The following is a 25644-nucleotide window of genomic DNA, read 5'->3' as shown; positions in this document are numbered from 1 at the left end:
TGTTACCCGTTTGTAGTTCACCCCATGGAAACTACCAGTTTGTTCTGTCTTTAATATTGCCATTTCAGTAATCTTATTTGCACTCAGGATAATTCTCTGGAGATATACATATGCAGGTTGTTGCATATTTCAGTACTTTGTTCCTTTTTATTGCTGAGTAGGTATTCAGATGAACTTAAAGTTCTTTAACCATTTTGTTGAAGGACATTTGGGTTAAGTGTTTTGCTATTAGGAAGAAAGCTGTGATAAACACATGTACAGGTTTTTGTGTAAACATACAGTTTTGTTTCTCTGGGATAAATGCTCACAAGTACAGTTGTAGGGTTGTGTGGTACTTGTATGCTCATGTTTTTAAAACTGCCATGCTGTTTTTTAGTGGCTGTATCATTTTACATTCCCATCAGTGGTATATCAGTGATAGAATTGCTTTGCATCCTTGCCAGCATTTGTTATTGTCACTTTTTAATTTTAACCATTCTAATAAGTGTGTGTTCATGTCATTGTGGCTTTAATAGGCATTTTGCTGACAGCTAATTTAGTTGAACATCTTTTCATGGGCTCATTTGCCATCTGTATATCCTCTTCAGTGAAATGTCTCTTCATGCCTTTTGCCCATTTTCTAATTAGATTGTTTATTTTTTTTTACTGTTGAGTTTTGAGAGTTAATGATATATTCTAGATAACAGTCCTTTGTCAAATTGTGGTTTGCAGATATTTTCTCTCACTCTATAGCTTGTCTTTTCATCTTCTTAATAGGGTCCTTCAGAGGTAAAAAGGTTTTCATTTTGTGAACCCCAATGAATTAAAATTTTTTTTTAAGGATCTTTTGGTGTCTGGTAATAACTCTCTCTAGTTCTAGTTTCTAAAGATTTCCCCCCTCAAACTTGTATAGTTTTATGTTTTAAGTCAATGGTCTACTTTGAGTTAATTTTTGTATAAAGAATGAGATTTAGCCCTAGCTGGTTTGGATCAGTGGATAGAGGGATGGCCTTCAGACCGAAGAGTCCCAGGTTTGATTCTGATCAAGGGCAGAAGGGCACGTACCTCAGTTGCATGCTCCTCCCCAGTCCGGGCCCTGGTCAGGGCTCGTGCAGGAGGCAATCAATTGATGTGTTTCTCTCACATCAATATTTCTCTCTGTCTTTCCTTCTTTCTTCCACTCTCTCTAAAAATCAATGGAAAAATATTCTCGGGTGAGGATTAAAAAAAAAAAAGGAATGAGATTTAGGTCAAGGTTTACTTTTTTGCTTATGGATGTCCACTTGTTCCAGCACCATTTGTTGAATAGGCTACCATTCTACCTTAAATTCCTTTTATACCTTTGTAAAGAATGAGTTGTGTTGATCTATTTCTGGCTTCTCTATTCTGTTCTATTGATGTGTATGTGTGTCCTTCTGCCAATACCACGCTGTCTTTATTACTGTAGCAACATAAGTCTTAAATTGATTAGACCGATTTCTCCTACTTTATTCTTTTTTAAAATTGCTTTAGCTAGCCCTGGCTAGTTTGGCTCAGTGGATAGAGCATCAGTTGGGATGATGCTCCACCCAACTGAGCCATATGGCCAGAGCAAAAGTTGACTATATTATGTGAAGAAGAGAAGGGCATTCCAGACAGGAAACAGAATATGTAAAGAACCCAAGGCTTGAGAAAACTGGAGTATATAATGGGGCAGAGAGGGAGACAAAAGATTCAAGCAGTCAGTGCAACAAGATTGCAGAAGGCCTTGATTAGCAGAATTGTGTTTGTTTTGGCAGTGGGAATCTCTGTGATATTGGAGTGTTGTGGACCAATCAGATTTTGTTTTGTGTGTGTTATTTTACTAGCAGTGAGGATATAGTTAAGGGGACAGAGACCTATGGCAGGGATACAGGATAAGGATGCTACTACCAGAGTCTAGGGGAGAAATGAGGAGGAGTACAAATAGGAGTTTAATTTTAGATGTGTGTTTGAATGTTTGCAAGCTTTTTGTGTGTCTTTTGGGAATTTACATAAACTTTTAGCTCTATAAAAGTAGGGATCATGTTTGTCTTACTATTTATCTCTAACAAAATACAGTGTTTATATACAGTTGTGTGGTGTTTAGTAATGAATGCATAAATTATATGTCTGTTAAGCAATTAGAAATATGGGATTAAACTAAAGCTGGGGAGAGATAGTGGATGGGTTTTGGGTATGTAAATAATTGATAATTTAAGCAACAGAATAGGATTAAATTATTTAAGAGGAATGTTTAGAATTAAAGAATAACAGTCTGAATTAGATCCCAGGGAAGATAAACATATAAGGGATAAACAGAAAACTGAAAAGAAGTTGTGATTTTGGCCCTGTCTGGTTTTTCTCAGTGGTTAGAGAGTTGGCTGGCAGACTCGAGGGTCGAGGGTTTGATTCTGTCAAGGACACGTACCTTGGTTGTGGGTTCGCTCCCGCCCTCAGACAGGTCACACGGGGGAGGTAGCCAGTGGATGTGTCTCTTTCACATGGATGTCTCTTATCTGTTTCTCCCCTTCCCCGCTCTCCCTTTCAGTCTCTCTAAAAATGGAAAAATATCCTTGGCTGAGGATTAAAAAAAGTAGTGATTTTGACTTGATAAGTACATATATAAAAATGGTTCAATAAGAAGCTGCACAAAAGAAATGACTGCAAAAAAAGATTTGGACTTGGCGATTAGGACGGTATTGTTGTTCCCAAATAAGAGTTTTAGTTTAGTGGTTTCTGAAGATAGAAGATAATGTAAGAAAAAGAATACGATAATGTAAGAAATGTGATGGTGAAGGAGAGGAACATGAAGTAGCTAGGCTTTAGGAAAGATTAAGCTGTGGTTGAGTTGGGCATGTGACAAGGAGGATACTGATGAACAGTTCCCAGAGGAATTAGGAGGGGAAACATTCGATAGAATGGTGAACAGGTTTTTCTTGTATGGTAACAGGAACAGTGCTATAGATAAATCTCCGGGAAGTCTGTGGGACTTTTGTTTTCTAATTAAAATTCGGTTAATTTTAAAAATTTGTTTTACAAGTTAGAGCTATTGGCAGTATTAATCTATGTTCTTTTTCAAGGAGAGTTTTGAGATTATTTTATTTTATTGCGAATTTTATGTTATTTTTATTCTATAAATTTTACATGGAGATTCTGGAGAAAGAGAAGGAAAATGGGACAGAGTAGAAGGGGAATAATAGGGAAAGTTGGGAGGAAGTCATTTTGGGGCGTAAGAGAAGAGGGATGCAAAGATAATATAGGGATCCCATCAGTTAGTTTTCAGGTAGAGTAATCTAGCAGTTTAAGTCTTTGTATCTTACTGATCATATTGTTCTTCCAAGGCACACTTTAAAATAATGTATCTTTGCCTTTTGGCATATGATCTTATTTGAACTAATTAACTTAAAAATAATTTAATGAGCAATGTACTTTACTGATGCTTCCATTACAAATAACATGCCTAAAACAATATCTTTTATTTCTACAGATAGTTTCTATGTTACATGGGGAGCCCGACATGATTCAGTAACAAGGGCACCCCCAGGACAACCATTGCCTCCACATGGAAAACCACTTGGAATACTAAATTCTGCAGATCTCAGGGATGTTATTAAAAAGGTATAATATCAATCATGAATTTGACTTTGGTTATTGTATTCAATTTAAAAAATATTTATTGAAAGATTTTGGAGTACAAGATTATAAAATTCATTGTGGCAGATCTTACTTACTACACGCCCCTGTGCTTACACAGATAACATATAAAATTGCTAAGACACATGATGTTGGAAATATGAATAAAGATTTATATTAATTGGTATATCATCCTAAAGCAGTGGTGTCAGACTTTAGTGAGCATAAGAACTAGAAAATATACTGATTCCCGGGTCCCATCCCAAGGAGGTCTGATTCAGTAGGAGGGGCCCAAAGAATCTGAATTTCTAACAGGCTCGCAGATGATGTTGATGCTGCTGGCTCACAAACCTTTGAATGGCACTGTCCTAGGCAGTTTTTTTTTTTTTTTAAGTTTAATTACAATAAAGAAGAAGAAACAGCATTACATATGATTGCTTTAAAAATTAATATTTATATTGGAAGTTAGTCCGGATTGTATATCAAGAAAAGTTTTTCATGGTCTGATGAATTGATTGCTTTGCCTGGAATGGATATTGCAAAGTTGAGAATGTTTAAAGTTAAGTATGTGAGGTCTAGTTGTCCTCTCACTCTTTCTTCACTGTATCACATAGCTCCTGGAATTGCATCCTTCCTGTGTGTGGGATTTTGACTCATCTCCGAGCAATGAATAAGAACAAGAGTTCACATAATATTTTTTAGGCACTAAGTTTCTACAGTTTTAGGATTTTTATATCTCATCTTGCACACTGATTTGATTTGATTTGTAACAACTGGTAAATTTAAGGTCTTTTGAAGTTTTTATAATTAACCTGATATCTCACACTGCTTTTTACTAATTATAGCAATTGTGTCCAAGAGGAGCTGGTTATGGTGGACCCTTGAACTTGTTTGATATATAAGTTTTTCCTTGGAAAGTGCCATAAAGCTGGATTATTGAAAAAATAAAATGTAGAGTATGAGAAGACATGTAGTCACTTAACTCCTTTTCTGGAGTGCCTTAAAAGTTAATATCTTAATCTAGATATTAATATTTTTATTACGCCATTGGGACTTATAGTAATTATAAATTTTCTTTGTGATTTTTTAAAAGGGCCTTATTCATTATGGACGCGATAACCAGAATTTAGATATTTTACTTTTTCAAGAAGTCCTGGAGTATATGTCTCGGATAGACAGAGTGCTGAGCTTTCCCGGAGGTTCACTTCTGTTAGCAGGACGCAGTGGTGTAGGCCGTCGGACCATCACATCTTTAGTCAGTCATATGCATGGAGCAGTGCTGTTTTCCCCAAAGATTTCCAGAGGATATGAACTCAAACAGTTCAAAAATGATCTCAAATATGTGAGTTACAATCTTTTGCTTTATTTTATTTTCAATTATAATTAGTTATTATTTTAAAAGCCTTTAAAGATCTTTAAGGCTTTGATAAACAACATAGTTTTTAATTTTGATGATTATTTTCCCATGATTATTAGAAAATCATATTATGGACAGATAGGAAAAAGATTTCCTATTAGGATTTCAAACCCTCAGGTACCCCAGAGTGGAACGTTAGATGGACATGAAAGAAAGAAAAGGAGGAATTTATATGGGACATATGTGGGTACATGTGAAAATGACCTATCTTTTGTCCGCTTTCACCACTCTTGTTCGACATAATACTGGAAGTCGTACACACAGCAATCAGACAAGAAGAAAAAATAAAAGGCATCCAAATCAGAAAGGAGAAAGTAAAACTGTCATTATTTGCAGTTGACATGATATTGTACTTAAACCTAAAGACTCTACCAGGAAACTGCTAGACTTAGGTAATGAACTCGGCAAGGTAGCAGGATGCAAAATCAACATCGACAAATTGATGACATTTTTATAGACCAATAATTAACTCTCCGAAATGGAAACTAAAAAAAACAATCCCATTTACCATTGCAACAAAAAAATAAGATACCTAGGAATAAACTTAACCAAGGAGGTAAAAGACCTGGACTTGGAAAACTATAGGACATTGAAAAAAAGAAATAGAGGAAGATATAAACAAATGTATGTGCATACGTGTTTATGGATTGGAAGGATTAACATCATTAAAATGTCTATACTACCCAAAGCAATGTATAGATTCAATGCAATTCCTATTAAAATACCAATGGCATACTTCACAGAACTAGAACAAATACTCCAAAAATTTATATGGAATCATAAAAGACCCTAAATAGCTATAACAATCTTGAGAAAGAAGAACAAAGTTGGAGGGATCACAATATCGGATATCAAACTATACTCCAAAGTTATTATAACCAAAACAGCCTAGTACTGGTATAAGAACAGGCATGTAGACCAATGGATCAGATAGGAAATTGAGACCCCAGAAATTGACCCCCAACCACTACACTCAATATTTGACAAAGGAGGCAAGAACATACAATGGAATAAAGACAGTCTCTTCAAAATGATGTTGGGAAAACTGGACAGATATATACAAAAAGAATGAAACGAAACCACCAACTTACACCATATATAAGAATAAACTCAAAATGGATAAAATACTTAATTTACACCATGAAACCATAAAAATTTTAGAAATAAACACAGGCAGTAAAATTTCAGACATCTCACGTAGCAGAATTTTTGCCGATACAACTCCTAGGACAAAGGACACTAAGGAGAAAGTAAGTGGGACTACATCAAAATAAAAAGCATTTGCATAGCAAAAGAAACCACCTTCAAAATGAAAAGGGAACCCACTTTATATGAGAGAATGTATTTGGCAAAGATATATCTGATAAGGAGTTAATATTCAAAATATATAAAGTTCTCATACAACTCAACAAAAAGAAGACAAACAATCCAATTAAAAAATTGCCAGGAGACTTGAGTAGACATTTCTCCAAAGAGGACATATAAATGGCCAAGAGACACGTGAAAAAATGCTAAAAGTCACTAATCACCAGGGAAATGCAAATTAAAATCATAATGAGATATCACCTCACACCTCTCAGAATGATTATCATAAAAAATCAACAAACAAGTTGATGATTCTCTCCGGACAATTACCCTCCAAGATGTTGATCCGCACCCCACTCTCCTTGTGGATCATCTTAACCGACTCCCCTTTCTTCCCTATGATGCTGCCCACTTCCTTTCTGTGCATAAGCAGCCGAATGGCGAGAGTAAAGGAAAAAAATCAACAAACAACAAGTGCTGGCTAGGATGTGGGGAAAAGGGGACACTAATTCACTGCTGGTGGGAATGCAATTTGGTGCAGCTACTGTGGAAAACAGTATGGAGTTTCCTCAAAAAAAGTAAAAATGGACTTCCGTTTGACCCAACTATCCCCCTTTTAGGAATATATCCTAAAAACCCTAAACTACCAATTAGAAAGAATATATGCATCCCTATGTTCATAGTAGCATCATTTATAATAGCTAAGATTTGGAAACAGTCCAAGTACCCATTAGTTGATGTGTGGATAAAAAAACTGTGGGACATTTACACAATGGAATACTATGCAGCTGTAAAAAAGGATCTCTTCCCCTTTGGGACAGCATGGATGGACCTGAAGAATATTATACTAAGTGGAATAAGCCAATTTGAGAAAGACAAATATCACATGATCTCACTTATTTGTGGGATATAATGAACAAAATGAATTGACCAACAAAATAAGACCCGAAGCAGGGAGGCATGGAACAGACTGACATACCTTGATGTGGGGTTGAGGAGATGAGAAGAGATAAACCAAATAACTTATATATACTTACTAGAGGCCAGGTGCACAACATTTGTGTGCTGGGGGGTGCGGGGGGAGAGTCCCTCAGCCCGGCCTGCACCCTTTAGCAGTCTGGGAGCCCTCGGGGGATATCCGACTAATGTCGCTGTTGGACATCCTTAGCGCTGCCACGGAGGTGGGAGAGGCTCCCGCCACTGCCACTGCGTTTACCAGCCATCAGTTCAGCTTGTGGCTGAGGGCGCTCCCCCTGTGGGAACGCACTGACCACTAGGGGGCAGCTCTTGCACTAAGCATCTGCCCCCTGGTGGTCAGTGCATGTCATAGCGACCGGTTGTTCCACTGTTTGGTCGATTTGCATATTACCCTTTTATTATATAAGATTATTATATAGGATATGCATAGCCCACAGACACAGGCAATAGGGTGGTGAAGACCTGTGGTAGATTGCAACTGGGAGGAGCGGGTTAGAAGGCAGGAAAATGGGAGACACCTGTAATACTATCAACAATAATTTATATCTATAGGTATATCTATATATCTATAGATACAAAAGTCTAAGTGACTGTTATGACCAGAACGACTGGAATGACCGGTTGACCAGTCGCTATGGCATGCACTGCACCAGGGGCCAGACGCTCAACGTAAGAGTTGCCCCTTGGTGGTCAGTGTACTCCCATACCAACCTTCCATGGCCAGCCAACCTCCCCCCATTCCCTCCTCTCGTCCTTCAACCCTTCCGGCAGGCATTGTCTGGCAGCCAGCAGGCCCTCCGGCCCCATCCGACAGTGGGCCTCACCCTGATCGGGACTGGGCGAGATGGCCCTGATAGGCCCTGATTGCTGCCTAGGCCTAGGGACCCCAAACATGCACTGGGCCTCTAGTATATATGTGAAAGGCTAAACAACTGGCTGACTGACCTGTAGGTATGATGTGCATGGATCACAAGGGAGCAGATGCTCAACGCAAGAGCTGCTGAGCAACAGCAACTTTGTAGAGTGCCCTTTTGCACTCCGGGAACCCTCGGGGGATGTCAGACTGCTGGTTTCGGCCTGATCCTTGAATGCCAGGCCAAGGGACCCCCACCTGCTGGAGGGACCCCACACACTCCGCAGATGACCTTCGAGCTGCAGTGCTACCCCAGGTGTGGCTGGCTGGGGAGGGACTGCAGGAGGTTGGCTCCAGGGCGTGTCCCGCCCCTCTTGCCCAGTCCCGCCCTGCCAGCCACCTTCTAATTAACTTCCTTTCAATGTGCATGAATCCATGCACTGGGACACTAGTATTACATAAAAGTAAAAAAAAAATTAAAAATTTCCCCAAATAGTATTTGTTCATGGGCTGGATTTACTTTCCCAACTGTATAGCTAACATTTGATTTTTAAAAAAATATATTTTATTGATTTTTAAAAAAATATATTTTATTGATTTTTTACAGAGAGGAAGAGAGAGGGATAGAGAGTTAGAAACATCGATGAGAGAGAAACATCGATCGGCTGCCTCCTACACACCCCCCACTGGGGATGTGCCCGCAACCAAGGTACATGCCCCTGACCGGAATCGAACCTGGGACCCCTCAGTCCGCAGGCCGACGCTCCATCCACCGAGCCAAACCGGTTTCGGCAACATTTGATTTTTAATTTTGATTACTGAAATACAAATAAAGAAAGAAATATGACCCTAACCGGTTTGGCTCAGTGGATAGAGCGTCGGCCTGCGGACTGAAAGGTCCCAGGTTCGATTCCAGTCAAGGGCATGTACTTGGTTGTGGGCACATCCCCAGTAGGGAGTGTGCAGGAGGCAGCTGATCGATGTTTCTCACTCATCGATGTTTCTAACTCTCTATCCCTCTCCCTTCCTCTCTGTAAAAAATCAATAAAATATATTTAAAAAAAAAGAAATATGTGACTAAGTTTAAATACAGAATTAAAGTTTTTAAGTATTCCAAAATATTTAATCGTCCCAAAACATTTTCTTTTGAGCAGGTGCTGAATCTCGCAGGCATTGAAGCACAACAGGTGGTTTTACTTCTTGAGGATCACCAATTCGTGCATCCTGCATTTTTGGAGATGATCAATAGCCTTTTGTCTTCAGGTAAGTGGATGGTTTTTATTCATAGAAAATAAAGTTATACTGTAAAATTATGCCAGTAAAATTATCTTGTGCAAAATTATGTTTCAGAGAATTTTTGGCATAGCTTTTATTAAGATGACATGGGGTTAAACATGCTCAGAGCAAGAGAATTGAGAAATTTCTGTAAAACCAAAAAATTGAAGAATTATATAAACATGATTATTAACATTGAATATTGGTGAATATGCTGAAAAATTGGCCCTCTCACTCACTTTTGGTTGGACTGTGATCTATTATAATCCCTTGGGAAAGTTATCAACCAATACTGACTTATATAAAAAATATACCATACCTTTGGTATAGCAATTTTTTTATCTGTAGAAATTTAACCTACAAAAATAAAAGAACTAGTATGTAAGGAAATATGTAATATAATTTACAATAAAACATTTGTAGAACCTCACTGTCCATCTTTAGTGGATATGGTATGGCCTTAATGTCGACATGTGAATACAGATAATATGAGATCTAATTTTTCTCAAATGATGGTATACTCCTGTGGTCTCTAGAACCACCTGACCTTTTTGATAGTTTCTTGGGAAAGATACGTGCAATTTTTCACATTTTTTATTTTTCAGAATCTCTTTATAATGAATAATTATGTTCACAGCATTGGTATGTGGTAGCTTAGTTTTAAACTTGGACCAAGAGTACAAAATAATCCTTGCTAAATGGTAGTTTCAACTGCATAGTTTCTTCCATTATGGGGACCCAAGGACAAAGTTAAATGATGCTCATGTTTTACTCAGTTATTAACAAATACTTGTTTTGTATCATGTGAGGTAGGCTTTGAATAATGTAGTCTTTTCTTTAGAATTTAACAGCTTTGATTGAAAGACAACACCTTTAATTTATAATATGAAGTATTTATACTTTAGTGTCCAAATGAGAAGGATAGACCAGGAAGCTAGTTAGACAAGTGGTAGTTCAATTACTGTTAAAGGAATTGAGGGGTAATGGCACAGTGGAAATGGTAGGTTTGAATGTTTGTGGTCTTTTTGTAGAATAGCCTCTTTATTTTTAAGGTGCTTATTCTTATTCTTACATATTGCTTGAGTCGTCACTAGATGGAGACCTTGTTCACTTTGTCTGAGATGAAATAGTAGACCAGCCTTACAACTTTTTTCTTTTTCTTTGTGACAGCAAACATCCAGATAAACATTAATTCAGTAATTATTTTGCCAACATTTTTGGCAAAAAATGTATTTGGAAACTACTTCCAGAGAAAGTAATCATTAGGTCTTTGTCTCTCTTTTTATTTCAAATTCTTATTCCCCATTGTGTATAATATATAAATAGAGCCAGCTTTCTTTGCTAACCTTAAGGAATCAAAAGTATTTTTATATGGCTACAATTTAGAGAAAGACATGAAGTAGGTACATGTATGCATGTGTTTGAATATGTACAAGCTTGCAGAATGGTGAGTGGTCTGATACCTCTGAGTTGAGCCTAAAGAAAAGTAGAAATCAAACTGTAATGGGCCCTACATGAATGTATAGCAAAAGAATTTTCACTTAATCTTATAGTTTCTTGTGAACTATAAGTATATTAGTTTAACAAATATTTATTAAACACCCATTATGTGCCAGACCCAGTGCTAAATACTGGATTAATAGGAGACATGGTTCAGGCCCTCTATCAAATGCTTGTAGTCTTAATCAACTTTCATTTGCCATTCATCATTCTATTGGCTAGTAGCAGTTTGTGGATTAGTTTTTCTGATGCCTAGTACAAGTTTATTTATCCATCCATTCACTTATCTATTTATTTACCTAACAAATATTTGTGTTCCTGATGCTTTGCTATGAGTGCCCTACTGTTAATATTGAATGTGATCAAATATTTGTTCTCTGGGAATTCAGAATCTACTTGGCAGGGAAGGGAAGTAATTCATTTATTATTAAAGGATGTGATAAATGCTAAACAGGGATATGTTTGGATATTATGTGAAAGAGAAAAGAGTCCTTTACTTAGCATAGGGCTAGCAAGGAAAGGTTCATGGGAATAGCAGTTGACAAAGGAATATCTTGAAAGATAAACACTAATTTTGGGGGAAGATAGGGAGCAGAGGAAAACTCTAGACTTATAGTCCAGAAAGAGGGAATATTTCATGATATTTATGGGACACAAAGAAGTTCATTGAGGCTAGAACACACGGTCCTGTGGAGGGGTGTTGAAAAAGAACCTAGAAAGCCAGGTACATGGATTGATCATGAACTGTCTTGAATGGTTTGCTTAGGAATTTGAATTTTATCAAATGAAGGCAGTTGATGTAGATTTGTGAGTAATATTGAAGTGATAAGGTTTGTGTATTTTTGGAAACAAAGATTGAATGGGGCAGATGATTTAATACAAAAATAGAAAAAGCATTGTGTATGGAAAATGTATTGTTGATTTAGTGTAATGTAACTAAAATTCAAGAGAAATGTAATTGTCTGCTGTAGGTGAAGTTCCCGGGCTCTACACCCTTGAAGAGTTAGAGCCCTTGCTGTTGCCTCTTAAAGATCAGGCTTCACAGGATGGATTTTTTGGACCAACCTTCAATTACTTCACATATAGTAAGTGACATCTAATTTATTAATCAATTTGAACTCTGGTTCCTGTGAAATAAATATCATTTAATCTACTTCATTTTTTTTATAGATTATAAAGTTATCTTAATTTTGGGTCCAGTTAGTAATTTATACTTATTTCTTTTTTGTGGAGCTTTTAGAAAATAACAATATAGCTTAAAGGCTAACCTATAATAAAAAATATGTTAGCAAAATTTTAGCAAAAGGAAAGAATGAAAGTTTGGTAATGTATATTGCTGCCTTTATTTTCATGTAAAATTAGTGCTTGTACTTCCTATTTTAGAGAATTAATGAACTATTTAGTTTGTGCCAGACTCTATAGATTTTTTTAAACTTAATAACCTGTTACTATTACAAGCAATAGTTTTTTTTTTTTTTAATTTCTTTATTGATTAAGGTGTCACATATTTGTCCTCATCCCCCCATTCCCATCCCACACCCCTCCCCATGGATGCCCCAACCCTCTGTTGAACTTAAGCATTGGTTAGGCTCATATGCATGCACACCAGACCTTTGGTTGATCTCTCCCCCCTCCCCCCACCTTCCCCTATCCTCCCTCTGAGGCCCGATAGTCCGATCGATGCCTCCTTGTTTCTGGTTCTGTTCTTGTTCATCAGTCTATGTTGTTCATCATTTCCCCTAGATGAGCAAAATCATGTGTCACTAGAGATATACTTATAAGAATTGAATGTGCGACGAGCAATAATAGTTATGCTGACAGGCAAATGAATCAGTCTGTAGTGAGTTTCTTTCTGGTCCAACAGTTCTTTTGAGACCCAATATCAATGTCCACCAGTTCCTTATGAGTACATGTCGGCACTGACCCCTCAGCTCTGGATGGTAGACAAATGGTGGTAATGCAGGTCCGACTCCCTCTGGTTTGGTCTCGGCCAGACCCAGGGGCACGGCTTCACCCGGATCCAGGGGCCCACGGCCTCACCTGGACCCGGGACCCAGCCTCACCCGGATCCAGGGGCACACGGCCTCGCCCAGACCCAGGATTCAGCTTCACCCGGACCCAGGGGCGCATGGCCTCACCCAGACCCAGGGGCGCGTGGCCTTTCCCGGGCCCGAGATCCAGCCTCACCCGGATCCAGGGGCACACGGCCTCGCCCGGACCCGGGATCTAGCTTCCCCCGGACCCAGGGGCACGTGGCCTCACCCGGACCCAGGGGCGCGTGGCCTCTCCCAGACCCAGGGTCACGTGGCCTCACCCGGATCCAGGGGCCCACGGCCTCACCCGGACCCGGGACCCAGGCTCACCCGGATCCAGGGGCCCACGGCCTCACCCGGACCCGGGACCCAGGCTCACCCGGATCCAGGGGCACACGGCCTCACCCAGACCCAGGATTCAGCTTCACTTGGACCCAGGGGCACGTGGCCTCTCCCGGGCCTGGGACCCAGGCTCACCCGGATCCAGGGGGACACGGCCTCGCCCGGACCCGGGATCTAGCTTCCCCCGGACCCAGGGGCACGTGGCCTCACCCGGACCCAGGGTCGCGTGGCCTCTCCCAGACCCAGGGTTGCGTGGCCTCTCCCAGACCCAGGGTCGCGTGGCCTCACCCGGATCCAGGGGCCCACGGCCTCACCCAGACCTGGGACCCAGCCTCACCCGGATCCAGGGGCCCACGGCCTCACCCGGACCCGGGACCCAGACTCACCCGGATCCAGGGGCCCACGGCCTCACCCGGACCCGGGACCCAGCCTCACCCGGATCCAGGGGCACACGGCCTCGCCCAGACCCAGGATTCAGCTTTACCTGGACCCAGGGGCGCATGGCCTCACCCGGACCCAGGGGCGTGTGGCCTCTACGGGGCCTGGGACCCAGCCTCACCCGGATCCAGGGGCACATGGCCTCGCCCGGACCCGGGATCTAGCTTCCCCCGGACCTAGGGGCACGTGGCCTCTCCCAGACCCAGGGTCGCGTGGCCTCACCCGGATCCAGGGGCCCACGGCCTCACCCGGACCCGGGACCCAGCCTCACCCGGATCCAGAGGCACACGGCCTCGCCCAGACCCAGGATTCAGCTTCACCCGGACCCAGGGGCGCATGGCCTCGCCCGGACCCAGGGACACGTGGCCTCACCCGGACCCGGGGCCCAGCCTCACCCTGACCCAGTTCCCAGCCTCACCCGGACCCAGGGGCGCGCGGCTTCACCCGGATCCGGGACCCAGCCGGGTTTCGTCTTCTTGATCCCAATTCCTGTTGGTCAATTCCCTCTCAGCAATTCCTTCGGCCATTTTCTCAGAGTTCCAGGGCAGCCACCGCAGAACTCGTTGGGCGGCGGGCTCGGCGAAGCTCCGGTGTGCCCGGTGCGCGGCGGCGGGCTGGTCCGGGGTGGCTGCGTCGGCCCTTGGGTCTGCAGCGGTGGCCGGTCGCCGAGCGTGCGCACCTGGCCGCTTCCGGGGCGTTGAGATTCTTGAAGGACTCGGAGGTCAGCAAGCGCGTAGTCTCCCACCCCATGTCTCCCAGGGGCTCGTCTGTCCGTGCTCGGCAGCGAGTGGAGCCTTCCCCTCAGCCGGAGACCGCTGGGGGAACTGCGCCGAGCACGTTCCAGGCCGCCATTGTGTCGCCTGAGCCGTAGTTTTTAAAGTGTGGTCTTTGGGTCACCGGCATCAGCTTCATCCCGCGTACCCCTCTCTTGTATTCTAGTTGTAGAGCATCTGCTCAGTCAGCCCTCCGGTGGTTCTGGATGGTGTCTGCTCTGCTCTCCCGTCGTAGTCTCAAAATTGTTGTGGTAGGCAGCAATCAGGCTTCTGCCCTATGCTTCCATCTTGGTCCTTGTTTGTATAGTTAAGTCTTGATTGTTGTTGGTGTCACTGGGAGGAATTGTCCTCCAGGCCAATTGGCCGTGCGGACCCTCTGTGTCTATAAAGGAAGAGTTGCTGTGCGGGAGACACGTTTATGGGCCGGGTCTTGGTGCAGCAAGGCTTTGGCGCTCACTGCGTCTGCCTCTTGAATGTGTCCCTTATGGGAGTGGTTGAAATCTGGTGTCATCTCACACCGACCACTAGATGCCCTCGTTTCTGGTCTCCAATGGAGTGTAGGTCAGCTACTGCCTGTGGCCCCTCAGCAGGAATTACAGCATCCCTTATATTAGTGACCTGTTTCTGTGTCTTCCTCTTTTGGCTGCCTCCCTATCGCTCAGCTTCCCCAATCTCCCTAGGTGGTCGCTCTTGATACCCCCCTTTGTGGGCTGAGTGCAAAGTCTTGGTGTTGTTAAGCCTTGATTGCTGTTGGTACACTGGGAGGATGTGACCTCCAGTCCAATTGGCTGTGAGGATCAGCTGTGTCTATGCCGGGAGACAGCCCCATTCAACTAGACTTGCAAAATTGTAAAAGCCTCTGTGTTCAGCTTGGATGGGGCGGAGTTACAGGGCAGAGCCTACCGCCTTGGCTTCCCGTCAGCCCCGCCCTATGAGGTTCCTGTGTCTCAGTGTCCCTCTGTACTCCCAGCAAACACCTCTGAGAGAAAAGCGCCCTGGAGTTTCACGCGCTGCCAAACAGTCTAGTCTCTCCCCCAATGAATCTGGATTCCCAGATTCTCGCCCGGAACTGGGTTTCCGTGTAGTCAGAATTGGGGCTCACCACAGTCTGGCGCTTTTGTCTCCTTCCCACCAGGGCGACTCAGCGGCACAGTCAACAGCCCATCCTCCGCGCACAATCCCGTGCGCGCCTCCGGTGCTCTGCTCTTCGCCGCCTCTCTGCACCTCTGCCCCACAGCCCAGCTTTCCCCAGTATGAGCCTGGCTTCCCCGGGTCTTTCCCGGAACTGGGGTTCAGTGCAGTTGGAACTGGGGGTTCAGCACAGTCCGGAGCTTTTGTCTCCTTCCCGCTAGGGCAATCCAGCGGCACAGGCAACAGTCCCTCCTCTGCGCACATTCCCGTGCGCGGCTCCGGCGCAACTCCTCTGTGTCTCCGCCCCACAGCCCAGACTCCCCCAGCATGAGCCCGGCTTCCCAGGGTTTCGCCCGGAACTGGGGTTCAGTGCAGTCGGAGCTGGGGTTCAGCACAACCTGGCGCTTTTATCTCCTTCCCGCCAGAGAACGCCAGCCAGGCCGTCAGCCGCCCCTTCCTCTCCGGCTCCGTCTTCCCCGCACGTGCGCGGGCTCGTGTCTCCGCCCGTGTCTCCATACCTCAAGCTTTTACGGCTTCTCTGATTTTCCTTGTGGTTTTCTCTTTCCTTCTAATTGTGGGCATTTCAGTCAGCCAGCTTTCCTGTGGTTCTGGATGATGTCCGTTTTGACTTTTAGTTGTGTTTTTGAAATTGTTGTGCCCGGCTGTAGGTTAGGTGTTTAACCTATGCCGCCATCTTGGTTTCTCCTACAAGCAATAGTTTTATATGTACTATAGATATCTAATTATACCATTAAGACATTACTATTATATTTGCCTTCTTTATTTTTCTAAAAGAAAAAACTTTAATATTGATGAAATAGGGAAAGTTGTTTAAGAGCGACCCTTCTTTCCCTCTCCTTAAAGTTTATGAGGCAGTTGTACCACACCTTTAAGAAGCAGATCATCCCAATGCTATTTTAAACTGTTTCAGCACATAGAAAATTTAGGAAAGTTTCCAAATTTCTTTTTTGAAGGGAAAATAACATTGATATTGAAACAGGGAAAATATATATTTTAAAATAAACCAGATATCAATTTTGCTTGTGAATATTGAAACAAAAATCTTTGAAAGAAAAATTATAAAATAGAATCCAGTATCACATTTGATAAATAACATACAAAACAGCAATATAGTATCTTCTTCATGAATATCCTTCTGGATATTTTTTACCAGTATGCATACATACACACACACACACACATACAAGTATTTCTTAACCAAAATAAAAATCATACTCTAATGCTGTTTTATAGCTTGTGCTTTTTAAATAAATAGTTCCTACTATTCCATTTCGGAAATGTTAATTTCATAAAACCAGACCATACGCTGGTTTCCCCAATTATTATTGCTGTCATATTCTGTAATTATAACTTTCTTATGTATTTTTTAGGAATTCAACAAAACTTGCATATTGTCTTGATAATGGATTCTGCAAATTTAAACTTCACAATAAACTGTGAGAGTAATCCAGCATTGCATAAGAAATGCCAGGTGTTGTGGATGGAAGGTTGGTCAGATAGCAGCATGAAGAAAGTAAGTTTAACATTTAAATATGGATATAAAAAATATAAGCCTATTTTTTTTACGTTACTGATTTTCACAACTTTCCTTTGTTTTCCTTAATTATGGCACTGAACATCTCTTGTATGTCTGAAGATAACACTATTTTCTTCATATGATAGTTCAGTTGAGTCTAGAATTTTAGGTTGAAGATTATATTCTTAAAGACCACACAGATGTCTATTGTACTTTAAAAAATTTTACTAGCCTATCATAGACTAGCTTATAATAAAAACATCATTGTAATGATATTAGCAATTTTTAAATAAAATATTTATTTTTTTGAGAAAATCTATCATTGCTATGCTATTTGCTAAATATGAGATGTCAGTCATCCAAGATGCAAGGTTAATAAGGCTGGATATATGAATCTGGAGTTCAGGGGAAAGGTCAGGCCTACAGATAAAAATTGGGGAGTTACCAATATAGGTAGAATCTAAAGCTATGAGATTGAATGATGTCACCAAAGGACTGAATGTTCACAAAAGAGGAAATAGGTCCAAGGACTGAACCTTGGGGTACTTTAACATTAAGAGTTGAAATGAAGAGGAGGAACCCGCCAAGGGAACCGAGAAGGAGCTGCTAGAGAATAGGAGGAAAACCAGGAGAGTGTGAAGACAATGGAAGCCTGGAAGCCAAGTGAAGACAACATTTCAAAGGAGTAAGGAAGGATTAACTATGACTCATGAAAGTAGATGAGGCCTGAAAATTGAGTTTAACAACATGGAGGTCATTGATGATTTTGATAAAGCAGTTTCAATTAGTAGTAGAAAAGCCATATTGGAATACATTTCAGAAGGAATGAGAAGAGAGGATTAGAGACAATGAATATGCTTATTTCTTTTGAGAAATTTTGTTGTATAAGAGAGAAATGGATCAGTAACTGTAGGAACTGTTTTTTTTCCCCTTTTTTTCTGTTTTAAGATGGGACAAATTATATAGCCTGTTTATATCCAAAAATTACATTACAGGAAAGACAGGGAAAATTTGCTAAAGCAATATCATTGGTAGTGGGCAGCATATGAGTCTAGGGCACAGATGAAAAGATTAAGGATTGGTCTTTACTTGGAGAATGAAAATGTCATCCATAATAACAGGAAAGAAAGCAGAGCACAAGGACAAAGGTCCAAGAGTAGGTGTGGTAGGTGGGGAAGTTTTGGACACTCTTCTGGTTGTTTTTATCTTCTTAGTGAAATAGGAAGAACAATTATTAGTTGGAGAAAAGTTGAAGGAACAGATTCTGAAGTCTTGAAGTTATGTTAGAGGATATATAAAATAGCAGTTCAGAAGAGTAAAAAAGTGAAAGGTTTAGGATAATATGTAGATAGCACTAAGGGTTCACTTGAGGTTAGTGCACATGGAGATCAACTGAGGCCAATCAGCATTGTTGTGTATTTTTCTCTAGTCACATGAGCACTCATAAATGCAGACCTCCAATAAGGAGTGACTGTCCTTTAACCATGATTGGGGCTTTGCTCCTGTGTATGACAAAGCAAGTGAAGGCCAAGGGATTTGAGAAATTATAATAGGAAGATAGTGAATGACAGTATAAAGATGGTCAAGTTAATAGATTGTAGGAGTCTGTGGGGTCTAAGGATTATTGACATTGTGAAGGGAATGAGCTGGGAAGATAGGAGTGTAGTGGTGAAAGAGTGGGACGTTTGAAAGTGAGATTATGGAATGATTTTGGTTATTGTTAATGACAAGGTCTTGATGTGACCATTTTGGGTGCAGGTGAGGGGTTGAGAATAAGGTAGTGGATAAGAAAAAAGAGAGCAGTTCAAGGAATTAAGAGGTGAGGGTGTTAATAGGAGATAGTAGCGTTAATAACCCATTCAATTTTTAGAAAGTGCTATTGTTATCTCCAGGAGGGAAAGTGCAGGCAAAGGGGAATATAGGAGGATCTGGGCAGAAAAACTTTGCTAATGTAGGATACTGCTTATGAAGAGACCATTTTTACCCCTTGGCTTTATCCTATCTAATAAAGAGGGAATATGGTAATTGACCCTCACGCCGTCACAAAGATGGTGGCGCCCACAGCCACTAAGGAGGGAATATGCTAATTGACTGCCCCACCCTCAAAGATGGTGGTGCCCACAGCCTATAAGGAGGGAAAATGCTAATTGACTGTCATGCCCTCACAAAGATGGCAGCACCCACAGCCAATAAGGAGGGAATATGCTAATTGACTGCCCTGCTCTCAGATATGGCGGCGCCCACAGCCACAAGATGGCGATGCCCAGTCCCCTCAGTCCCCCAGTCGCCCAGGGCCGGCCCAAGGTGCAGGCAAGCCTTGGATGACGGCTGCCCAGCCGCCCAGGGCCGGCCCAAGGGACGACCAAACGACTGAACAAACAGGCTGCGTGGGGCAACCAGGCCTGCAGGGGGTTAGTGAGGGACAACCAAATGACTGAACCGCAGGCTGCGTGGGGTGACCAGGCCACTGGGGGGGCCGTGAGGGGCAACCAGGCTGGCAGGGGGGCTGTTGGGGGTGACCAGGCTGGCGGGGGGACAGTTGGGGGCGACAAGGCCAGCGGGGGGGGGGGGCAGTTAGGAGCGACCAGGTCGGCAGGGAACGGGCAGTTGGGGGCGACCTGGCCGGCAGTGGGGGGTAGTTAGGGGCGACCAGGCCGGCATGGGGGGGGGGGGGAAGTTAGGGGCAACCAGGCAGGCAGGCATGTGAGTGATTAGGAGCCAGCAGTCCAGGATTGTGAGAGGGATGTCCGACTGCTGGTCTAGACTGGCAGTTGGACATTCCCTGAGGGGTCCCAGATTGGAGAGGGTGCAGGCTGGGCTGAGGGGACCCGCCCCCCCTGCACGAATTTTGTGCACCTGGTCTCTAGTTGAGATATAATTGACAAATAAAAACTATATACTTAAGGTGTACAACATGATGCTTTGATATATGTTTGTGTTGTGAAATGTTTGCCACAAACTAATTAACATAAGCAATAGACTTATTTAAAGAAAGCGAGTTTCAAAGAAACATTTCCATTTGTTTAAAAGTGTCAATTTAAAATATTCTCACAGAGGTTTAAGCGTTTTGTCAGAATCAGTGAAGCTGTTTGAGAAAATCATTCTCTGGCTTGAGAGTCATGGCCCTTTTAAGCCCTCTATTAGTTCAGGAATCTTCTGGTTTACATTTTATTCAACCCGAGAAATTCAGAAAATGTTTTTTGACCTAGTTACCTGGATTACTTGTGCTTTCTTTTGGTGTTAATATTAACAATTAGGTGAAAGAAGTTGAAGATTTTTGGCTTAATTTTAAAATTACATAGTTCTATTTTTTCCAGGAAACTAAGAGTTTTTATATACTGTTTTAAAATAGTAATTTTATAAGATTACCATATTTTATGTAATAATAATGATCTATTTATGAGGTTTTATTTTCTTATTTGTGATAGTGGCAAAAAACTAGTTATAGCTAGGCAATAGATAGTTTTTAGCATTATCAATTATTAAATTGTTTTCATATACTTTTAGTTATTTCTTATTCAAGAAAGCAAAAGAACCCTTAGGATCACTTTATGCCATGAAGCCATTTTGTTATTTTTATGCTACATATTTTAATTATTATGCTATTTTAAATGGCATTTGTGATTATTTTCTAATTTAATCTAAATTGTGATTTTCTTCATTTCAGTCTAATTGTCTTTTAAGTGAGATATTGGAGCTTTTCTTAAGTGTCATTTTTCAATCAATTAATGGTTGATACGTGTGAAATCTTGTCTAGGAAATAATGTCTTCTAAAGATGTATATATTTTTATTTTTTTTATTTTCGTCTGGAAAAAATCCTAGAAGAAAAGTGCAATTGATACTATTTGTGTGTGCATGTGTGTATGTGTATACGTGCATGTGTGTACATCTGTGTTAAAGGTTTTTAACCTCGGATAATTGCATTTACTAAAATTTTTTCATACTGAATTGAGGTTTACAGAAATGCTCTTCATTTTTTAGATACCTGAAATGTTATTCAATGAAACAGGTAGTGAAGAAAAATGTGGTGAAAAAAAAAGAAAAGAAGAAAAGAAAAAATATTCAGGTACTTTTAACGAAATTTATTTTAAATCATTTATATTTGTTAAAAGGCCATCTAATGTTACAGATCCATTAAAGATTCACGATGATTATGAATTTGAATGACACTAAGCTAACAAGGTTATATCTCTTTTGATCAAAACTAAACTTTAAAGCCCTGGTTGTTTTTAAATAAATATTTATGTCATTTCATATATGACCTAACAGAATATCTATTGTTTGAACTTAAGAAATTAATAATTACATATTTGACTCCAGTGATGTGAACACCTTCTTATTGCTTAGGGTCTTTGGCTAGAAGCCTAAACTTTTTTTTTTTTTAATAAATCTTTATTGTTGAAAGTATTACATATGTCCCTTCTTTTCCCTGTTGCCCCTTCCAAACCCCTCCTCTGCAAGCCTTCACCAACCTTTTGTCTGTGTCTATGGGTTATGCCGTGGTCGGCAAACCGCGGCTCGCGAGCCACATGCGGCTCTTTGGCCCCTTGAGTGTGGCTCTTCCACAAAATACCATGGGCCTGGGCGAGTCTATTTTGAAGAAGTGGCATTAGAAGAAGTTTAAGTTTAAAAAATTTGGCTCAAAAGAAATTTCAGTCGTTGTACTGTTGATATTTGGCTCTGTTGACTAATGAGTTTGCCGACCACTGGGTTATGCATATGAGTTCATTGGTTGATCTCTCCCACTCCTCCACCCACCCCTGCATTCCCTCTGAGGTTTGACAATCTGTTCGATGTTTCTGTTTCTCTGGGTCTATTTTTGTCCATCAGTTTATGTTGTTCATTAGATTCCACATATGAGTGAGATCATGAGATATTTATCTTTCTCTGACTGGCTTATTTCAATTAGTATAATGCTCTCCAGTTCCACCCATGCTGTTGCAAATGGTAAGAGTTCTTTCCTTTTTTACAGCTGTGTAGTATTCCATTGTATTACAACTTTTTAATCCACTCATCTGCTGATGGGCACTTAGATTGTTTCCAAATCTTAGCTATTGTAAATTGCTCTGCTATGAACATAGGGGTGCATATATTCTTTCTGATGGGTGTTTCTGAATTCTTGGGATATATTCCTAAAAGTGGAATCACTGGGTCAAATGGGAGTTCCACTTTTAATTTTTTGAGGAAACTCCAAACTGTTTTCCACAGTGGCTGCACCAGTTTATATTCCCACCAGCAGTGTATGAGGTTTCCCTTTTCTCCACATCCTTGTCAACACTTGTCCTTTGTTGATTTGTTGATGATAGCCATTCCAACCGCTGTGAGGTGGTATCTCCTAATCGTTTCGATTTGTATCTTTGGGATGATTAGTGACTTTGAGCATTTTTTTCATAAGCCTTTGGCCTTCCATATGTCCCTTTTGGAGAAGTGTCTATTAAGGTCCTTTGCCCATTTTTTAATTGGATTGTTTATCTTCCTTTTGTTGTATGAGTTCCCTGTAAATTTTGGAGGTTAATCCCTTATTGGATGTTACATTGGCAAATATGTTCTCCCATGCAGTGGGCTCTCTTGTTATTTTGTTGATGATTTCTTTGCTGTGCAGAGGCTTTTTATTTTGATGTTGTCCCATTTTCTTATTTTCTCCTTAGATTGCATTGTCCTAGGAGGTGTATCCATAAAGGTATTGCTACGAGAGATGTCTGAGATTTTGCTGCCAATGGTTTCTTCTAGGATTTTTAGGGTTTCACGGCTTACATTTAAGTCTTTTCTCCATTTTGAGTTTATTTTTGTGCATGGTGTAAGTTGGTGGTCTAATTTCATTTTTTGCATGTATCTGTCCAATTTTCCCAACACCATTTATTAGAGACTGTCTTGACTCCATTGTATGCTCTTGTCTCCTTTGTCAAATATTCATTGTGCATAATGGCTTGGGTCGATTTCTGGGTTCTCTGTTCTGTTCCATTGGCCTATATGTCTGTTCTGTGCCAGTACCATACAGTTTTGAGTACAGTGGCTTTGTATTATAACTTGGTATTGTGATCCTTCCAACTTTGTTCTTCTTTCTCAAGATTGCTATGGCTATTTGGGGCTTTTTTTGGATCCATATAAATTTTTGGAAAGTTTGTTCTAGGTCTGTGAAATAAACTGTTGGTATTTTGATAGGGATTATATTGAATCTATAGCTTGCTTTTGGTAGTATGGACATTTTAATGATGTTGATTCTACCAATCCATGAACACGGTATATTCTTCCACTTGCATATGTCTTCCTCTATCTCTTTTCCAATGTCCTATAGTTTTCTGAGTATAGATCTTTTACCTCGTTGGTTAAGTTTATTCCTACGTATCTAAATTTTTTTGTTGCAATGGTAAATGGGGTTGTTTGCTTTCCCTTTTGGGGAGTTCATTATTTGTGTATAAAAATGACATAGATTTCTGTGTATTAATTTTATATCCTGCTACATTGCTGAATTCATTAATTAAATCTAGTAGTTTTTGATGGAGTCTTTAGGGTTTTCCATGTACAGTGTCATGTCATCTGCGAATAGTGACAGTTTTACTTCTTCCTTTCCAATTTGGATGCCATTTTTTTTCTTCTTCTTGTGTGATTGCAACAGCTAGCAATTCTAGTACTATGTTGAACAGGAGGATGAAAGTGGGCATCCCTGTCTTGTTCCTGTTCTTGTAGGAAATGGTTTTAGCTTTTGTCCATTGAATCTGATGTTGGCTGTAGGTTTGTCATATAAGGCTTTTTTATGTTGGGGTATGACCCCTCTATTCCCACTTTGTTGAGAATTTATTAAAAACGGGTGTTGGATTTTATCCAATGCTTTTTCTGCATTTATTAATATGATCATGTGGTTTTTATCTTTCAGTTTGCTTATGTGATGTATCACATTTATTGATTTATGGATATTGTACCAGCCTTGTATCCCTGGAATAAATCCCACTTGGTCGTGGTGTATGATCTTTCTAATGTATTGTTGGATCTGATTTGCTAGTATTTTGTTGAGGATTTTAGCATTTATGTTCATCAGGAATATTTGCCTGTAATTCTCTTTCTTTGCAGTGTCTTTACCTGGTTTTGGGATTAGGTTAATGCTGGCCTCATAGAAATAGCTTGGAAGTGTTCCTTCTTTCTGAATTTTTAAAAATAGTTTGAGGAGGATAGGTGTTAGGTCTTCTTTGTATGTTTGGTAAAATTCCCCTGGGAAGCCATGCGGACCAGGGCTTTTGTTTGCTGGAAGTGTTTGTTACTGCTTCGATTTCATCTGTAGTTATCAGTCTATTCAGGTTTTCTGATTCTTGCTGATTGAGTTTTGGAATATTATATTTTTCTAGGAATATGTCCATTTGGTCAAGGTTGTCCAGTTTATTGGAGTTGAGTTGTTCATAGAATTTTTTATGATCCTTTATATCTCTGTGGGGTCAGTTGTTACTTCACCTCTTTCATTTCTGATTTTGTTTATTTGGTCGTCTCCCTTTTCTGGTGAATCTGAGCTAGAGGTTCATGAATCTTATTTATCCTTTCAAAGATCCAGCTCTTGGTTTTATTGATTTTTTGTATTTCCCCCCCCCAGTTTTTGTCTGGAAGATCTACCAGTGAAGTCAGCAGGATATTAAAGTCCCCTACTATGACTTTACTGTTGTCGATCTCTCCCTTAAAGTCATGTAGAAGTTTTTGTATATATTTAGGTTCTCCTATATTGGATGCATATATGTTTACCAGGGTTATATCCTCTTGTTGGATTGATCCCTTTAGTATTATGTAGTAACCTTTGTTGTCTCTTGTGATGGCCTTCATTTTGAAATCTATTTGTCAGATATGAGTATTGCTACTCTAGCTTTCTTTTCCATTTGCATGGAAAAATTTTCCATCTCTTCACTCTCATCCTCTGTGTGTCTTTTGTTCTGAGGTGGGTCTCTTTTAGACAGCATGTTTTTGTTTCCATTCAACTACCTTTTGTATCCATTCAGTGCCTTTTGATTGGAGCATTTAATCCATTTACATTTAGGGTTATTATTGATGGGTACTTATTTATTTATTTTTATTTTTATTTTTTTCTTGATGGGTACTTATTTATTGCCATTTTAATCCTGTATGGCTAGGTTTCTCTTTCTGTTTCTTCTCATTACAACAGTCCCTTTAGCATTTCTTGTAATGCTGGCTTGATGGTAGTGTACTCCTTTAGCCTCTTTTTTTGTCTGGGAAGCTCCTTATTTGACCGTCTATTTTGAATAATGGACTTGCTGGATATAGTAATCTTGGTTTCAGATCCTTGCTTTCTATTACCTTTAGTACTTCATGCCATTCCCTTCTGGCATTTAGAGTTTCTGATGAGAAAGCAGATGTCAGCCTTCTGGGAACTCCTTTATAAGTAACAGTTTGCTTTTCTCTTGCTGCCTTTAAGATTCTCTCTTTGTCTTTAATTTTTGGCATTTTAATTATG

The 25644-nt window shown here is 40.7% G+C and overlaps 1 protein-coding gene across 1 annotated transcript in view; it reads left to right on the top strand.

Annotated features, from left to right (window-relative positions):
• Positions 1–25644, top strand: part of DYNC2H1 (dynein cytoplasmic 2 heavy chain 1) — a 178840-nt gene that overhangs the window by 106469 nt on the left and 46727 nt on the right. The window contains exons 48-53 of the mRNA XM_079788478.1: positions 3467–3597; positions 4706–4954; positions 9320–9428; positions 11912–12025; positions 17049–17191; positions 21177–21261. Coding sequence (XP_079644604.1) covers positions 3467–3597; positions 4706–4954; positions 9320–9428; positions 11912–12025; positions 17049–17191; positions 21177–21261 — 831 coding nt within the window. The remainder of the gene's footprint in view (positions 1–3466; positions 3598–4705; positions 4955–9319; positions 9429–11911; positions 12026–17048; positions 17192–21176; positions 21262–25644) is intronic.

The sequence above is a fragment of the Cnephaeus nilssonii genome (assembly GCF_951640355.1).
Source record: "Cnephaeus nilssonii genome assembly, chromosome: 13".
NCBI lineage: Eukaryota > Metazoa > Chordata > Mammalia > Chiroptera > Vespertilionidae > Cnephaeus > Cnephaeus nilssonii.
This window is presented reverse-complemented; position numbering and strand designations above follow the sequence as displayed.